Source organism: Electrona antarctica, assembly GCF_951216825.1.
Source record: "Electrona antarctica genome assembly, chromosome: 7".
NCBI classification, from domain to species: Eukaryota; Metazoa; Chordata; class Actinopteri; order Myctophiformes; family Myctophidae; genus Electrona; species Electrona antarctica.
Genome location: NC_136812.1, coordinates 36,735,045 through 36,760,496, shown reverse-complemented (window position 1 = coordinate 36,760,496; position 25,452 = coordinate 36,735,045). Strand labels below are relative to the sequence as shown.

General features: G+C 43.4%; 1 protein-coding gene and 1 long non-coding RNA gene across 4 annotated transcripts in view; one reads left to right on the top strand and one right to left on the bottom strand.

Annotated features, from left to right (window-relative positions):
* Positions 1-25,452, top strand: part of LOC306926945 — a 251,928-nt gene that overhangs the window by 13,168 nt on the left and 213,308 nt on the right. The gene's annotated exons all lie outside the window — the stretch shown is intronic.
* kdr (kinase insert domain receptor (a type III receptor tyrosine kinase)) overlaps positions 1-25,452 on the bottom strand; it is a 51,624-nt gene that overhangs the window by 23,914 nt on the left and 2,258 nt on the right. Inside the window, exons 1-10 of one of the 3 annotated variants that reach the window (XM_079506457.1) lie at positions 14,928-15,212; positions 12,599-12,692; positions 9,727-9,929; positions 8,960-9,081; positions 7,436-7,604; positions 6,930-7,069; positions 5,136-5,319; positions 4,071-4,194; positions 3,146-3,315; positions 2,579-2,735 (exon numbers count right to left, since the gene is read on the bottom strand). In XM_079506457.1, coding sequence (XP_079362583.1) covers positions 2,579-2,735; positions 3,146-3,315; positions 4,071-4,194; positions 5,136-5,319; positions 6,930-7,069; positions 7,436-7,604; positions 8,960-9,081; positions 9,727-9,929; positions 12,599-12,692; positions 14,928-14,994 — 1,430 coding nt within the window. In that variant the 5' untranslated portion in view covers positions 14,995-15,212. Of the gene's footprint in view, positions 1-2,578; positions 2,736-3,145; positions 3,316-4,070; positions 4,195-5,135; positions 5,320-6,929; positions 7,070-7,435; positions 7,605-8,959; positions 9,082-9,726; positions 9,930-12,598; positions 12,693-14,927; positions 15,213-25,452 lie in introns of those variants that run through there. The other 2 variants (XM_079506458.1, XM_079506459.1) reach the window with 2 other exon arrangements.

Here is a 25,452-nt window from a genome sequence, read left to right as displayed (position 1 = left end):
TCTGCTCCAACCCCTGCCCCCCTTCCCTTTAAGAGCCTGCTGATGCTCTGCTCTGCTCCAACCCCTGCCCCCCTTCCCTTTAACTTCTGTCAACAACCTTCCAATCACTGGCATACCTGAGGAGGACGCTGCTCTGTAATCCATGAGTTCTCCAACTTTTTCATGTCAAGGGCCCCCATGCATTTGGCCGCAGACCTCTTAAAGTATTTTGTGCCAGGGATCCCATACAAGATTTGTGTTGTTAAATGTTTAAAAAAATCACAGCCACGACAGTGAGGGGTGCCCACTGTGGCTGCCACATGATGTCACCGGGGAGCCATGCTTAAAGCAAACATTAAAAGTCCATAGATTTGGCTGCTACATGACATTACGGGGGGCACACACACAAAGCCAGGCGTTGGAGGGGCTTATCCAGAGTCGGGTCACGGGGGCAGCAGTTCCAGAGATTTTCAGCCTTCCCTCTCCAGAGCAACACTAGCAACTTCCTCCTGGGGGATCCCGAGGCATTCCCCAGGCCAGTGTAGAGATGGAAATCCCCCCATCTGGTTTTTGGTCTTCCCCGGGGTCTCCTCCTCCCAGTGGGACGCACAGCGAGGACCTCCCTAGGGAGACGCTCAGGAGGAATCCTAACCAGATGCCCAAACCACATAATCTCCTTTCCAATCGACGATGCAGCGACTTTACTCCGAGTCTCTCTCATGTGACTGAACTTCTCACCCTATCTCTAAGGGAGATGCCAGCCAGCCAAGCTACATCTACAGTTGCTCCTTTGAGTACTAGCCCAACATAATAATGTGCACCCCTGCTTATTGTGCATGTAGGGCCAAACAAAAGAGTACATGCTGTGTCCAACTGCTACAGCAGCATGACTGACTCCCTCTGGGGATGCTTTCTCTTTGGTCAAACACAACCCAGCGCTTCATACTGTAGTCTCTGACTGTCTGGTCTTCTCTTCTCCTTCCTCTTGGTATCTGTGTCCGTCTGAGTGTAAACACAGTACTACACCTTTATTTGCGTCCAAAGGTCGCATTTACTATGAAATCTCACGTCCGTCTGTCACACCTCCATTATGGTTGCGTCCATCCGTCACACCTCCATATATGGTTGCGTCCATCAGTCACACCTCCATATATGGTTGCCAATCCATCATGCCTCGTGACATCATGGAGACCCTTAGATCTCCATATATGGATCTGACCTTGTGACATCATCTTGCTGGTATAGAGAGACCAGAGCTCTGTTGTGACGTCAAACACAACACAAAGCCAGGACTGTCACGGTCATATAAATGCACAAAATCTCTGTGTGCATGCAGACACCAATCAAGAAGAAGCATCTCAGGGAGCTTGTAGTAGGATGTGTTCAGAGCTCTATTATGAGTGTCATACCAAAGGTTCTGAATATTAATTAATTCAGTATGCAACAAATCACACTTGTGTGAAGTGAGGGGTGCCCACTGTGGCTGCCACATGACAATTGCCATCGTACAAAACTCGTCATCATCACCGATCATTTCCACTGTCATACTCCTTGGCGTGCTTTAGTGGTGTGGCTAACAGTCTGACACTATCATCCTCATCAGTCACAAGTCACACTTCACACCTGTGTGAAGTGAGGGCCGCTCTTATCATCATACATCATAATACATCATCTCATTCCGGCCAATGAGAATTTGCGTCCTCACCTTCAATGTTTGTGTTTACACAAACACTCAAAACTGTCCATTCATTGTCAATGCCATTTAATGTTTGTGTTAGGACATTGACGTAAAACTGGCCATTCATTGTCAATGCCATTTAATGTTTGTGTTAGGACATTGACGTAAAACTGGCCATTCATTATCAATGGCATTTAATGTTTCTGTTAGGACAAAGTTTGTGTTTACACACACTAAAAGCTGGACATAGGAGGGGCTAGTGCCCCTCAAAAATAAATAAATAAAATATTTACCATTACTACTTTCGCAGAAGACCGCCCTTCTCTGAAGGGGACCCCCAAGGGCCTCTGGGGGTCCCCAGACCCCACTTTGAGAACCACTGCATTGATGGGTGTGCTAACAATACATAGAGTAATTCAATGGCAGCTAATCTATCTGCAAGTTAAAGTACCTTGGATTTATTTATGTTGAGTGATAAAACTAGACGCCAAAGAGCACAAACATATCCATCCATGAAAGTGACTGACATGACTGTTGCTTTACAGCATGTAGGCATGTTGGTTATATGACACTATGGTCAGGAGTGACATCTAAATGTAATGTAGGGGCTAGAAATAGATTCAGCATCATCTGCAGAAGGTGGGCCTTCATATTTAGGATTGGTTTGTTTTCAAAGACGTAGGTTTGTTAGTGGCCATTCCTTTAGGTTGGTCTATATTTAGAAGTCACCAGACATTTTGATAGGAGGAGATCTCTGATCTGAGCACGCACTCCACGCGCACGCACGCACACGCACACGCACACGCACACGCACACACACACACACACACACACACACACACACACACACACACACACACACACACACACACACACACACACACACACACACACACAGTGTAGAGGTGAAGTACAACTTACTGGAAGGCGGCGGGACAGTCTTCCTCGGACATCCACTGCCACTCGATCTTTGCAGGTGTGGGGATTCCGCGGGCGCTGCACCTGAGGGTGGGACTGCTGCCATACATGTAGACATCAGTGTCCACCGCCACTTCCTTCTCAATGATATGGGGTGGGACTGTGGAGGAACAACATGGAGCATTACCAACCAGAGGGAGCTATACGAAATAAACTTTCAGATCAGTCTGATCACATTGATAGTTAACCACTTAAGACCATATGTCGTATGAGGAATAACATACTGTAAATAGCTGATCTACAACACCATGCGATGCTTAGCTATTTATGCTTTTAGAAACCCTTTTTTTCCCTATAATGACATGCCCAGAGAGTGAGCTTGTAGATCTGCTATTTTCAAAAGATTTGTATTATTCTGCACAATGAGTACTTTTAGTTTTGGTACTTTAAGCACATTCAATAAATAATTCCAGACTTTTACTTGTGACAAAGTATGTCTATATTACAGTACTGATGCTTTTACTCAAGTAAACGAAATGTGTGTACTTTCTCCACCAGTGTAAAGCGTACCATTGACCAGCAGCTGAACGGAGCGCCTCTGCTCCTCCCTGGTGATCTTGTTGGTCAGAACCACGGTGTAGTTGCCAGCGTCCTTCTCCATCACGCCGCGGATCACCAGCTCATCGTTTCTGGCCTTTAATCTGTAGTCATCTTTACGGATCTGCTGGCCATTCTTGTACCTGACACAGGCAGCAAGATTGCAATGTCAAATCATCATATCTTCCAACCAGATGTCTTCTTTTAAGTCACTTCTTAACTCTCATCATTCCGTGTTTTCTTTTTCCTTAGTTGTGAGTTTTCAGTGCCCCACCATCAGTGCACCTTCGCTACACTTTTTTTGAACTTCCGAGCAGACCTTTTCCTTTTTTTGATGATTTTATTCTGTTCTGATTAGTTTTCTGTATAATAATAATATAATCGTTATTGTTCCCAAAGGGATATTTGTCTTCACAGTTTGTTAAAAAACACCAACAAACACCACCACATAACAAAACAAAACAACATATCACACAACATAACAAGTCATAGTACCATACACTCAGGCCTGACTCACACCTTCGCATCTAGCATACAACATTGATGCATGCTAGATGTAAAGAAAGGGTTTGTTTACATCTTGCCCCAATGCATTTCCAATGGAAGTCACATGGTTTGACACAACATTTGTGTTGTACGGCTTTCGGCTGTGTTTCGACTGCCCCCCACCCCCTCATACAACAAAAATGTTGTGTCAAACCATGTGACTCCCATTGGAAATGCATTGCGAGCTTGCATCAGTAAACAAGTATCATCATGCATCAGCTATACATCAATCTGTTGTGAAGGTGTGAGTCAGGCCTCAGGCAGGCCTGCCCTATATACTCAGAAGCACTGTTGTTGCTCGCGATAACGTTGAAAATGTATTGTATTCAAATGCACTACCACTGCTACGTACCATTTTACAATAGGCTCAGGGTAGGCTGAGTACTTGACAGGGATGGTGGTCTCTGGTGTTCGATCATGGACGTTGACCTCAATAATCTTGATTGATGCGTCCTTCAGCTCAATGAATGGCTTTTCTGGGAACACACAGAAGTCACAAAAAATACAGTTAGCTTCATTCACCATCAGTACAACTTAAACGCTATACTTATTTGATAACGTATACAAAGAATACTATAGGCCATCTCCTGTCTACACGAAAATAGGTGATTAAAAGCTCACAGTGCAACGTGCTAGCTGCCACCAACTTTGAGTTTGTTGATCTGCTATTTTCAGTGAATGTTCCGTCGCCCCACAATGGGGATGCTAGGGTTCATGTGGTTAAATGGGTACATGAGCCACTGATGATGTCACACACACCAACCTCAAGACGTGTAATGCTTAATTTATACGCAGGCTTATGCTGTCTTTGAGAACATATCTATGACAGCTATGGCATGTCTCTGGTGTTTACCTCGTTGTTGTATCACAATTTACAATTTAGGCATTTAGCCGACGCTTTTAATCCAGAGTGATTTATAGTAAGCAAGGTAAACACAAGGTTCATTAAAATGCACAGATATAGTAATCTAGGATCATAGGTAAACCAAGAACCTATCATCAATCTAAAAACAGTATAATATTTAAAAAAAATAAAGAATCTGTACATTGAAACTACAAACATACAAACTCATAGCGTGGCACCGAGTGCCGTGCTATGAGCTTGTAGATCTGCTATTTTTGAAAAATCGTGAAAATCTTTGAATATAATTATATTATTTCACAGCAAACGTTTTTAACTCAAATATTTGCTTCTGAGGGTGCCTTTAACAACATATTTGCAGATGGGGGTCAGTGGCCGAAAACATATAATTTTTGTAGTCCTTGACATGAAATAGTTTGAGAACCACTGATATAGAAACATAGGTTTTTCAGACAACTGTCATGATTTAGAAGACATTTGTAGAATCTGGTCTCAGGTCTTTATGGGTTCATAAACAACAACAACAACATTCTCCAGTACTAGTACAGTACCTACCATAGACCTTCAGGTATGCAGATGAGCTCTTGTCCATCTGCCCACTGGAGGCGGTGCAGGTGTATTGTCCCGTGTGGTTGAGCGTGACGTTCTCCACCGTCAGCGTGTTGGACAGCTCCAGAGAGTTCCACAGCTTCTTCTTGTGTGACGTCGTGTGCGAGGCCCCCGAGCCATTCAGCCACACCTGACACATGCCAAACAAGTTCGGAAGCAAATTTATTAACGCACGTTCAAAATAGCGTATCAATACTTGAGCATGTCATCATTAGGTGAATGGTCAGGTAATTTGCGGGAATGTTCAAATTGTAAACATGTGTAATCGTTAACACATTATTATCGACTGACACGATCACTCAAATGAATTGAATGACTGACGACAGGAAGTGACGCCCATAATTCACGCAAGGCCTCATAGGACACTGGAAACTCGTGGATAGGGTTAATTCATAAGTAGACCTGAATTGCATGGAATCAGAAAACAAGTATAGATTGCTTTATACCACTGAGTCATACAGTATGTATGATTGTATTAAAGTAAGCCAGTGTTTCTCAAAGTTGGGTCCTGGGACCCTCATGGGTTCTTGAGGGGAACCCCAGGGATCCCCAACAAAGTGGGGAGTACTTCCTTTAATTTAGTTACTAGATGTTTTCACAACAATAGATGATCATATGCTATTACGCTTAACACTCTCCACTGTTATCTTGCTACCTGCAGTAGACTAGACAGTTGCGGAATACTGTACTGAATCCTATCCATAACTATCATGTCCATGTCAAGGGTCCTTGACATTACGTTTTCTTTAACCACTGAAATAAGCCATAGGTCCAATGTGAGACGTTAACAACACAGGGAGAAACAATAAACATCTGGTGAACTCTGAACTTTAACCTGGTGCAGAGACAAGCTGAAGGGTTCCTGAAAGCAGGAAGAGAGAGTTCTACGGACAGGAAGGAAGCCAGATAGGCTACATATAATGATGAGTCTGGTGTCTGTCACAATGTCCCAATTTCAGTTATATATCAACATAAACTGAGGCCATTTCACACATAATTAAACAGTGACAAAGGCTCTTCCTCCAGAGCGCCCCACGGTAACTGCTCTGACCACGTGATTGTACTTTCCACTGCACAATGCTGTGTTAATTCAACACATTACAATTCAATTAAGACTCATTATCTTTGTCTCCTCCCCACCTACCTACATCCTGCCTCTGGACATTGAACAGACAAAACAAAGCAGAACCCCCCTAAAATGTCTGTGTGTATGTTTGAATACATTTTAAAAAGCTCTATATTCTGATAGTACTAATAATTGCTACAGGATCTGTTTAATAAACAGATTTCGGGTTGGGATACCACTTTAATCCAATTAGGAGAGAGAACTCATACAGGATAAGCCGAAAAATCAGTGATTGGAGTAATCACAAATACTATATTTGGAGGCAGCCCGAAGCAGCAGGTAGGTCTCCTCCCACATACAGTACACACAGCAGGCCCTACCCAGTAGGTCTCCTCCCACATACAGTACACACAGCAGGCCCTAGCCAGTAACAAACTAATACTTGAACCCACAAGTATGTAACACCTCCATCTCAAAATGTTTTGTTCCAGGGACCCCCAAAAGCGAAGATTTGAGTTTAAAAAGTTATTGAAAGACTTACAAAAATGTTCACGAATCTATCACGATATTTGAATACCCAAAGAAAATGGTTAAAGTGGTTAAAATGTAAAATGACAGCACAGGGATGATTAAACAGTGTATTCAGAGCGGGGCTTGCGTTCCGTGCTGCTCACCAAGGCCTGTCCAGAGTGGGCCCAGTTGAACTCGATGGCCACGTTGAGCTCGGTCTTGGCGGTACAGCTGAGCACCAGGCGCTCCCCCACCGACAGCCTGACCAGCGGGGGGGTCAGGGTGAGGTCATGGATCTTGTATCCTGCGGAAAAGGGAGGGAAGACGTTGGCCCTGAGAGCTCACGGTCCATTGTTCTACTGAAAGTACATACCCCCCTCTCTCTCTCTCAAGCTCTCTCTCTCTCTCTCTCTCTCTCTACCCGTCTCTCTCCGTCTCTCTCTCACACTCATTCTCCCTGTCTCTCTCTCTCACTCTCTCTCTCTCTCTCAATCATTCTCTCAATCGCGCTCTCTCTCTCTCACACACACACACACACACACACACACACACACACACACACACACACACACACACACACACACACACACACACACACACACACACACACACACACACACACACACACACACACACACACTCCAATAGTAGGCCTATGGGTTTTTTTTACCAACAACAGCGACTATGTAGAGAGGAGACTTGAAGGTGTCGTTGCGTAGGCATGTCTGGCAGAAGACCACCCCGGCGTAGCTGATCAGGTGACTGGGGACTGTGAAGCCCCACCTGGCGTCCCACTGACAGTCCTTACCATCCGGATACAGCTCCTTCTTAGGATACTTCTGACACGCACACACGCACACACAAACACACACACACACACACGCACGCATGCACGCACGCACGCACGCATGCGTGCACACACACACACACACACACACACACACACACACACACACACACACACACACACGCGCGCACACACACACACACACACACACACACACACACACACACACGCACACACACAATCACAACTTGTATCATGTCAAGTATCCTGTCATGACCCCCGATTTGATGTGCATTATTAGGCCACAGACACCCATTTGATATGATTGTTTATCTATGGAACCAAATGGACTCGTTCGGGTCGTATGGTTGTAATTATTTTGTACACTCTCATAGTTTCAGCCTCATTGGTCCATTTGGTTCCAAACTATGAATCATTTAGCTGGGGGACCCCGAGGAGTCACGTTGAGGACCAGTAACTCAACATCCGTCTTCTGTGGCACAGTGTTGTGTTTGTGACATGCAGAACAAAAGATGAGAAATCTACGTCTTTAAGAATTCACAAGTGACCAGCACCTTCCAAATCAATGCACACTATAAACCAAAGAGTTCCACTAATACTCCAGAACCCACCACAGGAAAGCAGCTTTTAATTTGACATCAGATTTTGTAACGACAAATACTGGCTGCAGCTGGCAGCTGGCTTTATATTTTTATTTCAGTGTAGTATTCATATATGTTTGTTGGAAAGTTTAACAGGAGTTTCCTGGAATATACATATCAGTAATTCCATGCTTTTTGCGCAGTGAAGCATTCTGCTGAGTGACCATAGGGAAACTTGCTTCATTGTATTAGCTGGTGACTGTCCAGGGCAAAGGCCTCAGTGATTTTCCAAGTGGAATGACACTAAAACTGTGAGTAGGTCACAGGTTCTAAGTGATGGGTGGAGGTAGCACAGACAGGAAATGGAAACCTGCTAATTGTCCCCCCCCTTTGTGCTGACGGACACAATGAAAAGTTTTATGTTCAGTTTCCAAAAAGTCATTATCTGCCGGCCCAATACATTCTGCCTGAACAACAGTGTAGTGTGGCCTAAGTAGTACATTGGCTATTTTGGCTGAATTCTCATTGATCTTTTGCTGAAGTGTTCACTATTTCTGCTGCACTTTTATCCAATAATGACACACACAAAACAGGGATGACTGGGTTGTGAAATCCTGTGGGTCCAAATGGACCCTTATGAGTCTATAACTCTGAGAGTATTGTACTGTACAACGGGTGCATTAGTTTGCTTTTCAGCGTTAAATGAACACTGAGGCCTTTACCATTTATATTGGGGTCCCAGAGATATCAACTAGGGGCATTACCTAATATATATGTATATGTTTGGGACAGTAGCAGTGCTTACGGTGTGGAGTGTGACGTTCAGATCCTCCATAGAGCCTCGGCACGGTATCACCACCAGCTCTCCTTCACGGATGAACACTACCTCGTACTCTTTCTCAGACGGCACGAAGGGCAACTTCTCATCTACAATGACACATTTCATCACAACTCTAAGTATCGAAAGGTTACGGGATAAGATGTTTTTCACCACAGGTTAAATGTAAAATCATTGTACCAGATCATCAACAAACAGTTGTATGTTCGTTGAGGTATAGCAACGACAACTATATCCAACCACTGCAGGTGTGCTAGTGTAGTTATTATATTAACATTATCTGCGGTGCCGATTGGTTAAAATCAGATACCTCCCAGATTGTAGCTTTACATCACTCGTCATGCTAAATACTCCACTACATCTCAGAGGCAAATATAGTACTTTTTACTCCAATAGTTATTTGAAAACCTTCGTTTTTAATTGGATAATGAAATTTAAGTTATATAGCTATTTGAAAATAACAGATCTACAAGCTCACAACGTATCGCACCGTGACGTGTTGTGAGCTTGTGCTGTAGATCTGAAATTTTGACAATTTCTCTGAAAAAGGTTCTGCATAAATGAGAACTTTTAGTTTTGTGTACTACTTACGGTGTATTTTTATGCCAATACTTTGTACTTTGACTCAAGTAAAACGTACAAGCCTTTGAACAGAGTACGTGGTATTGCTACTTCTTCCACTACAGTGAGTCACGCCGTTCATTCCGAGGTATATGGTCAAAGTGGAGTCCTACCGTTGACAAACATGTAAACCGAGGCGGAGGTTTTGCCATCCTCGACCTCCAGGTCTTTGTAGTAGCAGCGGTACAGGCCTGTCTCATTGGCCGTGGCGTTAGAGATGGTCATTGTGGTGCAGAAGAGTCCAGAGCCACTGCAGTCGGAGGTGGAGAGGCGACTGCTGGAGTAAGGAGTGGTCCACGTCAGGTACTGCCGACCGCTGCATGGGAGGTCAATGAACACTGGGATCAGTCGCTTTCTCAGACACTTAAATGGCCCTATCTTGCCTTACCTCTTATGCCTAAACCTTTTTTGGGTCATTTTTTTACTACTTTTTAAAAACATTTAAAAATATTTCAAATAGCCGATACAAGCTCACAACGTGTTGATGTAGATCAGCTGCTTTAAAATGTTTTTCAAAATAGTACAAAATGCCAAAAAACGTTTATATTAGGCATAAGGGGTAAGGCAAGATTGAGCCCTTACTCTGTTAATGTCACTTTCGACCGATGGGGTTGGCGAAAGGGCCTTTCTGTGTGGAGTTTGCATGTTCTTCCCGTGTCCCCTAGGCCTAGGGTAGTTACCCTCACAAAAAACATGCAGTAATCCTAGTCTCTAAATTGGTCGAAATTACGTGTTCCTTCCACGCGCCATGTCCGGCCAGGGAAACTTGCCCCTGTCAGGTGAAAAGAAGCAGCTTGGACTCCACATGCATAGAAGGGGGCATGAGGTCAGTGAATAAAACCTGCAGGGAAAACATGCATTTTCAGAAAACCTTCAGGAAAACATCAGGAAAGCATGCATGAAGAGCTGGAATGGCACTTCTTAATTAGGACATTATTTTATGGAGAGAGGTTTTATAAATCCTAATTGATTTGTGAGAATTATTTTGCTGGACAATACAGCTGAATGGAGTTCACACACAAACTGTACATCTTAGACTTAAGTTCTAGTATGAAGACGTTCCTCCCATGTGGCATCAGGTGGGAACTGGCAGCGCAATAACTACCAACAGCAACAGAAGGAAAGAAATCACACTTGTGAGGGGCACCCACTGTGGCTGCCACATGACGTCACTGCTAAAAGCAAACATCTATGGTGCATAGACTTGCACCACCTCTTAGCCCTTAAACCTAAACTTATTTGCCATTTTGAGGGGCGCTGGCCCCTCCTATATTCAGCTATAGTATAGATTTTTGTCATAACACAAACATTAAATGCCATTGACAAATAATTAATGGAGAATATTCAGCTCCTCTGGAAAAGAGCAGATGCACACGCACACACACACACACACACACACACACACACACACACACACACACACACACACACACACACACACACACACACACACACACACACACACACACACACACACACACACACACACACACACACACACACACACACAAATATTTTGATTAAATGTTTTTCAAGATAGTAAAATATGGCAAAGAAGTTTAGGGATAAAAGGTAAGGCGTGCCCAAGATGGGGATAAATTATAACTGTATTTACTAGTAGGGAAATTCACACTGAGCGCACTGGTGTGCCCTCTTGTTCGTTTATCCAGTGCACTCGGTGCATTGTCGTTCGAAAATCTAATGCGCTGTGCCACAGGTGTGCTTCAGTGCCCACACTGACCGACCCTACTCAGAAGTTGGGGTTGTCCAGTGTGTGTGCGCGTCACTGCGGTGTCTCGAGTGCTCGCCGGCGGCGAACAATGGCAGAGGAAATGGTTGCAAAATGCAGCATTTGTGGCTTAATTGATCCTTTGAGCTTTATTATTACACACGCATTAACGTGTTGTTTTAACTTTAAATGTGCAACTCTGAGCGCACTCAAAAAACTGAGCACATTCCCGGTGTGCATATCCAAACCCACCCATAATAGCACCCCTGGCTAAAACAAATCTCCCATGGGAAGTAGACTAATAATCACATCCATTTTAATCTGTTATGTGCTATTCAGTGAGATGTTTTCTAAATATATGCAAGCCTTGCCGAGCCATGAGGCCCATAGGGCAGGAGTCTATCTCGTGTTTCTGTAGCATGAGGCAGCTTGATGTACAAGTACACCCCCTGGACATGACGCTAGTATGCCACATGGATTTATACAACCCTTGACGGTGAGTGCCAAGCAGGAAGGCACTGGGTCCCATTTTTATAATTTAAACAAAAGACAAAGATCTCTCTGCACAAATACGGTCAGGAACATTACCATTAGCACTGGATATTGGCAGGTTTAATGCCACTCCAGAAGAAGAGAGATATTGCTTGTTCTGTGAACTTGGTGAAATTGAAAACAAGGTTCACTTTTTGTATTATTGCCCTAAATATGATGACATAGTCATAAGGGAAAGATGTCCTAGATTTAAATTACTATGAAAAAATGTGTTGCCAAAGGGACTTATATACAGAGTACTCTGTATATACTGCATATATAACTCTGGGCTGTAATGTAATGAATTATGAATATACTGTAATGTAAACATAAACATGCTGTAAATGCAATTGTGAAATGGTGTCTTATAAACCCATGAGGGTTGAGCACATTGTGTGCAGGACACGAAAATAAATAAACAATCAAATATAGTCTTTGGCATGACCCGGCTAGGGTTCGAACCCAGACCTTCCAGTCTCAGGGCAGACACTCGAACCTCAAGGCCACTGAGCTGGTAAATTATATATACATCAGAAACATAAACTACATTTTAAATGGGTGTGGGGGGCAGTAAGGGAACTGCATTGGATGGGGGGGGGGGGGGGCAAAGAACGTTGAGAACCACTGATGTAAATAAAGGGACTATGATGGATAGACAGACAGACAGACAAGGGACGGATGGAGGGACGGACAAACGGACGGACAGATTGATGATTGTCTCTGACCTGCAGGTGAGCTCCATGCTGTCTGTTTTATTGATCCTCAGGATGCCGCTGGCATTCATTGTAGGAGGGTCCGGCATGTACCGCAGATCTAGAGCTGAGGAGAAGGAAAAACAAGTATGATCCAGGGAGCTGTTATATGGCAGTCATCTGGCGGAGTCAGGTTAATATGGCAGTGGCTCTCAAACATTTAATTTCAAGGACCCCCATAACTCTCAAGAGTTGCAGACCTTTTGGAATCCCAGGAAGGAACCCTGAGGGTCCCTGGACCCCATTTTGAGAATGCGTTAAGGATTCAGGGCCAGGTGACAACATTGGACCCCTGTTATATGTCTTTAATCTGTGGTGCATTTGAGTCCTAACACTTGAAATCCCACATTGGCATAGCACCACTGTAGTCTGAAAACACACACTATGACATTTTAATTAGGTACGTGTTTACATTTTTCCTGTGAGCAAAACACTATGAGAAACAAACGAAAACATTACATATTGATTTATTGCCATAATAAATAAACAGATACTGGTTCTCTCTCAAAAGTCTCAGCGAATTAAAGATGGTGAATGTTTGGTTTGCTGGCTATAGCTATGGATGGCCGGCTATTACACTCAGCCATTTTTCCATTGCCACAGCAAATGGCGGAGCTGCTGTGTCAAAACAGGAAGCCTGGGGAAGATGGGCCGGGGCAGACTCAATAGCCAGAGCTCTGGAAGGTCTAGGTGGGGTTCCTGTTTCTGACTGAGGACACATACAGGACTGCAGCAGAGCAGAGCTGCCCTATAGAGGCAAACACATCGTCTACACCAGTGGTTCCCACACTTTTTCATGTCAAGGACCCCCAAATTGACACTAATTATTGAAAAGATATGCCAGGGACCCCCATAAGAGAAGATATTTACAGCTCTAGCAGAGATTCTCAACCCGTTTAATTTCAAGGACCCCTGCAGTTTGACATGCATTAGTCTACGGACCCCCATTTAACACCTTAACCCATTTTGGGTGGGTTGTGAACGCTTTACACTGACTGGGAAATCTGAAGTCAAGTTGAAGAAGTCAAAGAAATCAAACGACTTTCAACTTTCAATGTATTAAATCCCAAATTTAACACATAATAAAGGTGGTGGCACGTACACTGGACGCGTTTTTCGGGAAACCGACAGAAAAACGCTGCTAAAAATCCGAAAAACGTAGCAGTGTGTAGGGACCTTAACTAGTCAAAATACTGTTCCTGAAGAAACAGTGTGGGCTCGAGTAGCTCTGTAATCAATGATGAGCCCCTCCCTCAGTGGTTGACCCACAGAACGTCACAGCAAACTTTCGAAGCCAGTTTTTTCCAATTAGGATGGAATATGAAAAATCAGACAGATCTGTCTTGATCACATGACTATAGAGATACCGATTTGTGGGATTTTTGGACAGAATCTAAAGGAGTAATATTAAAGAAAAGTGTGTTTTACAAAAGTCGGCCTCCTGGTGGCGCTATGAAAGGCAGATGTGAAAAAAGGTCAAAGGTTTTCCTTGGCCTCTAGGGAGTATGCTGCATGCATGCATGCAACGTTTCACGCAGTTCGGTAGGCTACAGTTATGTTGTTGGGGGTAGAGGTTTGGAATTGGCATCCAGCTGCAGTGTGTGTGTACAGTTTCGTAGCGACCGGCCAACGGTGCTGGAGATTAGCTGGTAACAGACGGATGAACACATGCACGAATGAACGCATGCACATGGACGGATGTGCAAAACATACTCTCACCATGCCTCCGGCTGATGGAGACAATAATAATATACGGTATAGTAATAATAATAATAATAATTATTATTATTATAAGTATAATACTTATAATGATCATTAGCCTATTATTGTTATTAGTATTTAGATCAATCAATGACAATGTAAATACATGCACCTATAAGGATTATTCTCTCCTAACATGGGAATTGCTTTTTTATTAGTATTTATTTAAAAGTTCAACCAAAAGTGTGAGCTTAATTAAATTGTCATTTTCCACAACATTATTAATAGCCTATATTTCTCTGGATGAACAGAGTATGCACGTAATGATTAGCCTAATCTAGAATTTCTTGCTTATCCAGCCTATTTCGGTCATTGTGTGGATTTATAGCGAAATGGATTGGTTTAAAACATCAATGATGTTTTGCCTGGTTTTGTCTGTTGCATATTCACAATTGTCTCACTTGTATTATCGTATTCGTATATAATAATATAACAAGGGTTATTTTACATACTTGATAGAAAGCCTAATTAGACGACTTATATGGACTATAAACATTCCCAACAGTCTCGGAGTCTTTAAATGCATATAGGATGATCTCACCAAAGACCCAGTGGATGTGTAAAATCAGCCCCAGAAGCGGTATGACGGACACTGCCAGAGCCATCATCCGGCGAAAGAGACCCTCACGAACATCCAATAACAAAAAGTTTGGAACTCCGGCGATAATGAATCCTATGCGGTCGTTAGGAGTCCATTTGACAGATCAATTGACGTATCGATTTCTAACCTATACGAGTTATTTTAAAGCAAACAAAACAAAACAAAAACATGGAACAGTTCCCAAAGCGATGTGCGCGCTGGTCAAGCGTGCGCTCCTGCAGTCATGGAGTTGATGGTGCTTTGGAGGGAGGATGGAGCGGACAGTGGACAGTGTGGGCGCAAAGGGAGGAGCGCATATGCGTAACCTACTCTGGGTGGGCTGAGACTGAAAATAGCTGATCTACAAGCTCAAACGTGTCGCCATGTGACGCGTTGTGAGCTTGTGGATCTGCTCTTTTCAACTAGCTGTATCCCGGCCGTTCTCAGTGAATCATTATATACGCAGCGTGACTCGTGTGTTTGGTCATTTTGGAATGTCAAAGGCTAGCCTAAAGTTTCCTGTAGGTAAACAAATAAGGTTCATTGTTAAAAGTCGTGATAAGGCACTGATTGATTTAAACTAAAATAGGCTTATAACATTATTTATATATATATATATATATATATATATATATATATATATATATATATATGTGTGTATGTTGCAAATATATATATATATAAATAAGTAAGTGCCTCTCGGGGCACAAGTCTCCACCAGGGCAGGTCAGGTTGTGGCCTACTACTAGTGGCGCTATAGGCCAATGTGAAAAGGGTGCCATTTCTTCTTTCGCCTTGGATGGCAATTGGATCATTTGAGGCATTTTGTTCCAAAAATGTGTTTTGCAAAAATCCACCTGTTGGTGGCGCTATAACAGGCCAATGTGAAAAGGGTGGGATATATTCCTCAGCCTAGGAAAGTAAGTCTGTGAAAGATTTGCAGGATTTTTGGACAGAATCTGGAGGAGTAATATCAAAAAATGTGTTTTTCAAAAGCCGGCCTCCTGGTGGCGATATAACAGGCCGTTCTGGAAGATTTGTGGCAGAGGCTCATTGTTGGCAACTTGGAATCCAGGGAGTTTGTGTGCAAAATTTGGCATCGACCGGGTTAACGGTGCCGGAGATTAGCTGTACACGGACGGACGGACGGACGGACGGACGGACGGACGGACGGACGGACACACACACACACACACACACACACACACACACACACACACACACGGACGGAGTGCAAAACATACTCTCGCCCTATGCCTTCGGCCTGGTGGAGAAAACAACAACAAAAATAACATGGAAAATGGAACCAATTGATTATTACGGGTCCATTTAATCTCTCATATAGTTACAGTAAATGAACACTGCAAGATTTTAGTGTAGCCTATAGTCCCAGAGATAATGGTCAAACTGGCCATTTTTAAAAAATTAAAAAGGTTGAGAAAATCATTCATTGTGTTAATCTATACTTAGGAAGACAATAGGAAGACAGGGTTTCAGAAGATGTGTGGGGATGAGATGAGGAGTGCGTGGGGGTTGATGTTGGCATGAACTGTGGAATGTTTGGATGTAAGGGGGGGATGTAGCAACTCATAATGTAATAACTGCTCATAATGTAATAAGGGCTCATAATGTAATAATTTAAATGTAATAAAAACTCATAATGTAATAATCAGATCATAATGTAATAAAAGAATGAGCGCATAACGTAATAACATATTTTTCTATAATGTAATAATGTAATAATGTGTTACATTATGAACGAACACATAGCAGCTCATAATGTAATAAAAGTTCATAATGTAATAATAATGGTCCATGTTGTTGAGAAAAGTCTTACACTGTCATATGTATTACCTCTGTTGACAAATGTAGGCTTTCTTATGGCACAGATTATTGAGAAGTCTTACACTGTCATATTTATTACCTCTGTTGACAAATGTATAGACTTTCTTTTCCAAACATTTTAATTGCTATTTTTATTGTCTTTCTTTAATGCTAATTTATTAAAGACTTTTAAACATTATTATCCTACTCCTTATAGAGTTAAATTAACTAGAACAGTGCCCGTTGGGGGGTGATCAGGTGTGATTATGCTGCGGCACGTGTGCTGACATGTACCAGAAGAAGAGACCATATCACTCCTTCACTGGCCTCTCTACACTGGCTCCCGGTTAAATACAGAATAGAGTTCAAAATCCTTCTCCTCACCTACAAAGCTCTCAATGGTCAGGCACCACAATATCTCAAAGAACTCATCGATCCCTACAACCCAAATAGAACACCAGTGCATTCACAGTATGCAAAAATGCTTACTGTCCCAGAAATATCAAAAGTTACAATAGGAGGCAGGGCGTTTAGATCCCAGGCACCTCAGCTGTGGAACCTTCTCCCGGCTTCTGTCCGTGGGGCTGACACGCTCTGCACATTCAAAACTAGGTTAAAAACCTTTCTCTACGACAAAGCCTATAGCTAGACTTGTCCTCAGTACTCAGTCACCCGACAAAGTAATAAGGGTAAGAACTGAGTAAGGGGAACCTCCCGCCAAACCCGCACCTGTGTTGTGCGCCTGCTAAATGCCAAACATTGTTTGTGTGGGTTTGTCTCCCAGCAGTGCTTGTAATAAACACTGTATAGGCTCCAGTAAGGCCTGCCACTAACTCAACATCCGGGGAGCCACTCCCCAGAGTCGCTTTTCGTCTTCCACTTCGCAGTTCCGTGGACCTCTAATATGAACCCCCAACTGGCTGCCGAGTGTGACCGTGGACCAGGCCTCTTCATGAAGCCCATCCGAAGTGTGACCGTGGACCAGGCCTCTTCATGAAGCCCATCAGAAGTGTGACTGTGGACCAGGCCTCTTCATGAAGCCCATCAGAAGTGTGACCGTGGACCAGGCCTCTTCATGAAGCCCATCAGAAGTGTGACTGTGGACCAGGCCTCTTCATGAAGCCCATCAGAAGTGTGACCGTGGACCCGGCCTCCTCACAGAGCACGACCTGGACCAGACGTCCAGGACGTGCTCTGTTGTGATTCGACACTTTAATAAAATTCAATTGAAAATTGAATTATTGGCTAATAAAGGGCGAGGTTGTGCATCATTGTGATGTCAGAACAAGCCAGATCCATATATTGAGATCTGGGGGTGATCAGTTGGGCCCTGTCCTCTGCAGAGGCTTTTGTGCTTTTTCCTGACAACCGGCGAACCGACGGACTCGACACCGGGCACTGCACTCCATGTGGTGGTCGGTGGGGCGAATGGTTTCCGAGTTACATGGATTAGACGTACAGAGACTTGGTGCATTTACTATGAAATCTTTTTATCCCACGATTCTGTAACCCATTCAACAGACTTGAACTCATGCTTCCTTCATGCCTGAGTGTCCAAGTTGCTCCTTTACACCTGCCAGGGGGGAGTTTCCCTGGTTGGACGTAGCGCGTGGAAGGAACACGTTATTCCAACCAGTTCCTTTCACCTCCATCAGGCACCGGCTGGCCAGGGGGAGGCAATTTAGAGACCAGGATTACTGCATGTTTGTGAGGGTACCTACCCTAGGGGACACTATCAGGTTTTTTGGGACCGATCCCAATCACAGATTGTTTTTCTCATGATCGGCCAATACCGATCTCTTCCCGTGCGTACAAAAAATGGAATATTTCCAAAAATATTATATATCAAAACCCACGTCAAAACTGTGTGTGGGGAGGAAGGGGAGAATGTTTAGGCTTGTCACAAAGATGCAAAATGATACTATATATATGATTGACATTTCAATGGTTAAGGTCACAATTGAGATATAGAACAAGAGATGTTGGAGCTCAGGTGCATTTGTTAAAATGAACTGTTAGTGTCTACACAAGGTACACTGACAGCGTATGCGTTTCAAATTCATTGACTGATTGTTGTAAACCAGATACCTAATGAAGGTCGTTTAGACCGAAACGTTGTCATCTGAATAAAACTATACTGCTCTATAAGTGAAGACAGTGTGCGGGACCATTTTCTTCTCATGATTCGCATTTGGTTGCCGGCTCAGACGCACCTGTCCTAGTAGGTGTGCCCAAGGCCTTTTCGCTACAAAATTCATTGACTGAAACATGGAAGCACTCAACATTTACAGAAGACTGTGGCCATTACTGATAACTCAAGTTAGCTGTCAATACCGGATAAACAACAAGTCAATCAATCAATACACAAACAGGAAACAAAAAACACACTTGTGTGAAGTGAGGGGCGCTCTTATCATCATACATCATCATCATCATACTGTACATCATCATCATCATCATCACATTCTGGCCAATCACTTTTGGCGTCCTCACTTTTCTGTCCTCACTTTTTGAGGGGCGCTATCCCCTCTTATATCAAGCTTTTGGTCTTGGTGTGTGTGCACAAACTTTGTCGTACACAAACACACACAAAATGCCATTGACAATGAATGGACAATTTTGAGTATTTGTGTAAACACAAACATTGCGTAACACAAGCATTGAAGACAAAAGTGAGAACTTGTGATTGGCCAGAATGAGATGATGGATGATGATGTATGATGAAAAGAGCGCCCCTATGCTCCCACTGCCACCGCCATCACAGTATTGGACTAAGATTCATTCTGCTATATCCAAATTCGTGTGGAATGGGAAACACCCACGTCTCAAACTTTCCTTGTTACAGCGGGCCAGAGCTGATGGCGGCCTTTCGTTGCCTAACTTCAAATTTTCACCCTTCGCCCCCCTTTTAAGATATTTCAACTCAACTAAGGTCTGTTGGCGAGAGCTTGAGGAAAGTTTGGTTCATCCTATTGAATTGAGATATTTGATCTATTCAAACATATCGAATAATCAATGCAAAGTTCGCTTTGGGCCAATCATTTCTCAGTTAGTAACAGTGTGGAGAGCAGCTGAAAAAATGTGCAAGATTGATTTGTTTTCCCCAGTGTTCAACAATGATGGTTTGCTTTTGGATGAACGTCCTATTCGTTTTCCCAGATGGAGTTCCAAGGGGATTCATACTTTATTATTTGATGACAATGGTTTACGTTCTTTTCAGAATTTATCTGATATTTTTAACTTGCCTGGTAAATCTTTTTTTTTCTATTTCCAACTGAGAACTGCCATGAGGACTTATGGGGTTCCATGGCAGACCCCCCTTGCAATGCACCCTTTGCATAGTCTTATCTGTGATGTTAGATCAAGAGGTTTTGTTTCCACATTGTATGCTTTTTTATTAGAATCTAATTATGGGACCTTGCCTGTTGATTCTGTATGGAGGAATGACATACCAAATCTAGATCCAGATTGGAGCTGGGACACAGTGTGACCCCCCGTAGATTATGTGCTATGAGGATTTTAAATAATCCCAACTGCACTTTGAACACCCTACGTAGGTACATTCTTCCATATGGTTTGGGAGTGTCCAAGTGTTCTCACATTTTGGAATGTGGTTGCTGCTAATCTTTCGATACTTTTACAAATTAACATTACACCCTCCTCATCTTTATTCATATTAAATGATGTATCCCAATCGCAAAGAAGATGGTTGCTACGCGCTGGAAACCTCCTCATACATCGACATCTCGCCAATGGGCTTTAACCTTTCTAGATATCATCTATCTGGAGATGTCAACGGCAATATTACACAGAGCGAAAGAGGAAAACATTAATATTTGGTCTAGTATTGCAGATATGGTCAAGGACATGATTTAGTCTTTATTTTCCTAGTGCACAGTGGTAGGAATCTTGGCACAAGTGTGCATTTGGAAGCATCTTTGGTCCGGGGGAGGGGTAGGTGGGATTGTTTGTTTGTTGTTTGTTTTTGTGTTCCTTTTCTTTTGCTGTTGTACGTGTATTACTTGTTTTATTTTCTTTATTCATTCATGGTGTTAACATGTTTGATTGTGCTATTTTGTCTTAAATAAAAAACATTTGATAACAAAAAATCACACCCGTGTGAACTGAGTGGTGCAAGGTCTTATATAGCCTGATCAGCTGTGGTCTGACGTAATGTCAGTGACCATAGTAACCATGCTCACCTGTGCACGGACACGTACACAGGTACACAAACATACAGACAAAGCTGGTTATTGGAGTGGTTTGCACCACTCAAAAAAAGGAAAAAAAGAGCGCCCCTCACTTCACACGGGTGTGATTTTTATCCTCACAGTCCCCATTCCGGGGTACACACAAACACACAAAGCTGGGCATAGGAGCCTAGAGGGGCTATAGCGCCCCTCAAAAACAAGGCTGAGACTAATAACTGCGTGGCTTCCCTGTGGATCTGTGATGTCATGTTGATGACGTCATGCTGATGATGTCAAGTTGTGGCCACAATAATGTACCATTGTCTATTGTAGGTGAAAGAGGAATGACCCTCACGTTGCAGAAGCTGTGCAGATTGCAGAAGGCGTGCTCAGCCAGAAGTTGATCTGTACTCTGCATGTCATACATACGTATGCACTGATGTTGTTGTGGTAGTACTCTTTCTTATCCTGTCACGGATGCCAATATCCTTGACATCCCCAGGCCAAAAACGAACTTGGGGTGACAGGGCCTTCTCGGTGGCCGCCCTATGAAACTCCCAGCTCGCATGATCAAAGCTCCCCCTTCATCGCCACGTTTAAAACCACACTCAAAACCCACCTTTTCAGACTCACATTCCCTACCTAATCCCCCTTTTTACCGTTACTTCTATAGTTTTAAACTTTTAAACTTTTCCCTAATAAAAGTTATTTTTAATTTTGTTTTCTGTTTTGTAAAGTGACTTTTAGTAGCCTACTCAGAAAAGCGATATTTTATATTAGTATTATTAACACTCACAAATACAAACATCTTTGTCCCGATGATAGTGACAGAGTGATATGATGAAACAAATGCTGGAGTGCCTCTGGTGCTAATTAAGACCATTGTAGTGGTGTCCAACTTGAAGATGTCATATCCTTCCAGATAGATTGTTGAATCCTCCAAACTGCTAATTGCCTATAATACAGCCAACTGTGTGCGTCCTCCTCCACACTGTACTGTTTACAGTAGCCTATGTTCAACACAAAGTTGTAAGCCTGTGTGCGCGTGTGTGTCCACTCAAATTACTGTGATTCAAAGCAGTGGAAATTGGGGTAAATGTTCTTCTGAAGCCAATCAACAACATTCATCCATATTCTAGGATGCGATGCCACTTTGTTCAAAGCCACTCAGGCGTCCGCATGCCTGCTGAACTCTGGTGCACACACATGAACTTTTTTGTGACGTAACAGACACATGCTTTGATTCCAAGAAGATGGTTTTGGTGCAATTTCAATGACTGCAGAGCTACAGCTGTTTATTAAGAATGTAACAGGGATTGCTGTATTCTTTATATATTACCGTTTGATTTGTTTAGATATAGTTAGGATAAGGTGGGTGGGGGGGGAGTTGCGTTAGTTGGTACTCCATAGTCTTTGCCATTTTGTTTCCTGTGTCTTATATGGTAGCAAAAGGATGGAGCAATGAATACAGTCCCATGTATGTTTGCAAACAAATTGCTCAATAAAAGCACAAGCACACACACACACACACACACGTCACACACACACACACACACACACACACACACACACACACACACACACACACACACACACACACACACACACACACACACACACACACACACACACACACACACACACACACACACACACACACACACACCTGTGAACCATGTGACAATAAAGTTGAAGTTGAAGGATGCATGGCTTTGCAGCTCCATGTGCTGTAGACATTCTACAGCTGACCTCTTGTCATGAAGGGAGGGGAAGGGGTGGGGGGCTCAGAAAGAGCACAATGAACCTGGAGGCAACTATTGCAGCTGGTCATAGACTACAGGAGGAAGAAAACAGACATTCCACCACTGTTCATCAATGGGGACTGTGTGGAGAGGGTGTCCTCCTTCCGTTTTCTGGGAGTCCACATTGAGGAGGGCTTGACCTGGAGCTCGAACACCTCTGAGCTGTTGAAAAAGGCCCAGCAGAGACTATACTTCCTGAGGGTGCTCAGGGGGAACAGCATCACACAGAGACTGCTGGTGTCCTTCTATCGGTGCTCCATAGAGAGCATATTGACATACTGTACCAGCTGTACAGTGGCACAGAGGAAAAAGCTCCAGGGGGTCATAAAGCACAGAAGAAAATTGAGTGAAATTGAGCTGCAAGTGGAAACAAATCCAGAAGCTTTAAAATACCATATGGCACAGCATAGGTTTCTTAGTAGTGACAAAGAGCCATATTTATTATGATGGAGCTACAGTATGAAGGCCTCTCAGGGAGAAGGATGACGTTCCAGGACCTGAACAAGAGGCCTGTTCAGCCTCAGCTGGGGGGCCTGGGGCTCATATGTGATGGTGTCTGATGTTAGCCCCCCCTAGACCCCCCCCCCCCCCCCCCCCAACACCACCGCCACTGGTACCTCTGTGATGAAGTGTCCACGTGTATCTGGAGAATACCTAAAGAGGTACGTATTCAGCACCCAAGTGCATGGACAATAGCGCTAGCACACGCACACACTCATACACACACACGTTTGCATTACACATGCGAGGACATCAGCATTTTAAGACGACAATTTTATGAATGCCATTTCAACCTTTTTGTAAACGCTAAAGGAGATTGCAGCACGCTGTTGTGTTTTTCGGATTTGGTTCTTGGGGTGTTTTTTTTGAAAAACGGTGTAAAAAACGGTGCACCTGACATTCACTCCGATATTCGGGTCCGAAAATGCAGCAGTCTGTAAACACTTTAACACTTGGATGCACTATAGGCCTACCGGCACAATTCAACCATAACTCTAACCCCACCGCCTAAATCTAACCTCTAAATGGAAACTCCTAATCCTAACCAATTGTAAACCTAACTCAAAATTTTACATGTACTTGTGGGGACATTTATAGCCCTAACACACGTGCGCACACGCGTGTGTGCGCACGCGTGCGCACACACGCACACACACACACACACACACACACACACACAGTTTTGCCAACATTTATGCAATTTATGCGACACACAACTTGCTTCGGGGCTTGTTTATCAGCCTACATACATACATGTGATTTGAGGAACACAGTTCACAGAGGCTGCTACTCACACAGTAAAAACAGTGCATATGTGTGCTTAACATAGTGCACATTTTCATGTCAAAGACCCCCAAGTTGACAATTTTTTCACAAAAAAGAGAGAAAAACAGGGTTAAAGTGGTGATGAAACTGCTTTTGATGCTATACAGTACAGTTTGATGCTATATTACAGTACCCCCTGGAACCCCCTCAAGGACCCCTGGGGGTTCCCGGACGCTACGTTGAGAACCACTGATAGTGGATGACTTGAGACATGACACATCATGCTGCTCAGTGACCCATGAGGCTTAACAAGAAAGTCTTCTATGAATAATCAAGTGCGCTGAGGTTGTGTGAGCCGCCGTCTTTGCAACAATCGTGGAGAAAGAAAGTCACCACAGTTACTGCAGTTAGAGGGAAAACATTCAACTATAAATGACTACAAACACGTCACAGCATCGCAGTAACTATTAACCCGGAGCAGATATAGGCTTTAAAAAGCAGGATTCAATCTTTATGTGCACACTTTATGTGCACACATAAAGGTTATGCAGAAGACAATACAGTAGTTTGTTTCACTGTCACAAGCAACGATCAGAGGCTTCAACGCATTACAAATGGTGCCAAAGTCAGTTCATTTACAGGCTTTCTCAGCCAATTATTTGAGTTTTTGAAAGTCTAGGTTTTCAATTTAGTCACCCTAAAACCAATCTGGGAACCCATTCTGTAAAAAGAAAAAGGGGGGATTTGTTTTTTTCTTTGTTTTTGCAGAATCTGTCTTTTACCCTAAAACTGTCTGTCTGTCTGTCTACTATTGTACCTACAACCACAAAGACTATGGAGTCCATGGGGACCGTAGAGGTTGTGCAGTGTGTTGGCCAGGGGCCTAGAGAGGGTCCATCTCTTGGCACAATGAAGACAGGAGGAGGGAGCTAGGGGGACAGGCAGGAGAGAGAGAGAGAGAGAGAGAGAGAGAGACAGGAAACGGTACACAACTTCCTCAGACAGGATGCTGGAATCGAATGCCTCAAAGACATTAGCGAGTCCGTCACACAAACACACTCAACTGTCTTTAACACATTACTGCAAGGCCCACAGGGGACGCTTCAATGTTTTTCTTCCCAACGTTCCCATACATTGCTTTACTTTACATTTGAACCTGATGACATTAAGGCTGCAACTGGCAACTAGAAAAGTCGCAATTTTGAAAAATTGCAAAGTGTGGTTGCCGCAATCGCGTACATGTTACATTGCGGCTTAGGAATCCACCACTCTTGGTCTTTCCCTAATGGGACTGATCGAGGGTAGCTACTGGGACGTAAGTCGGCACTTGATAAGTCTGCACTTGGGTCGCCTGAGCGAGGGGTATGATGTTCGACAGACCCGAAACCCTGATGACCTTGGGAT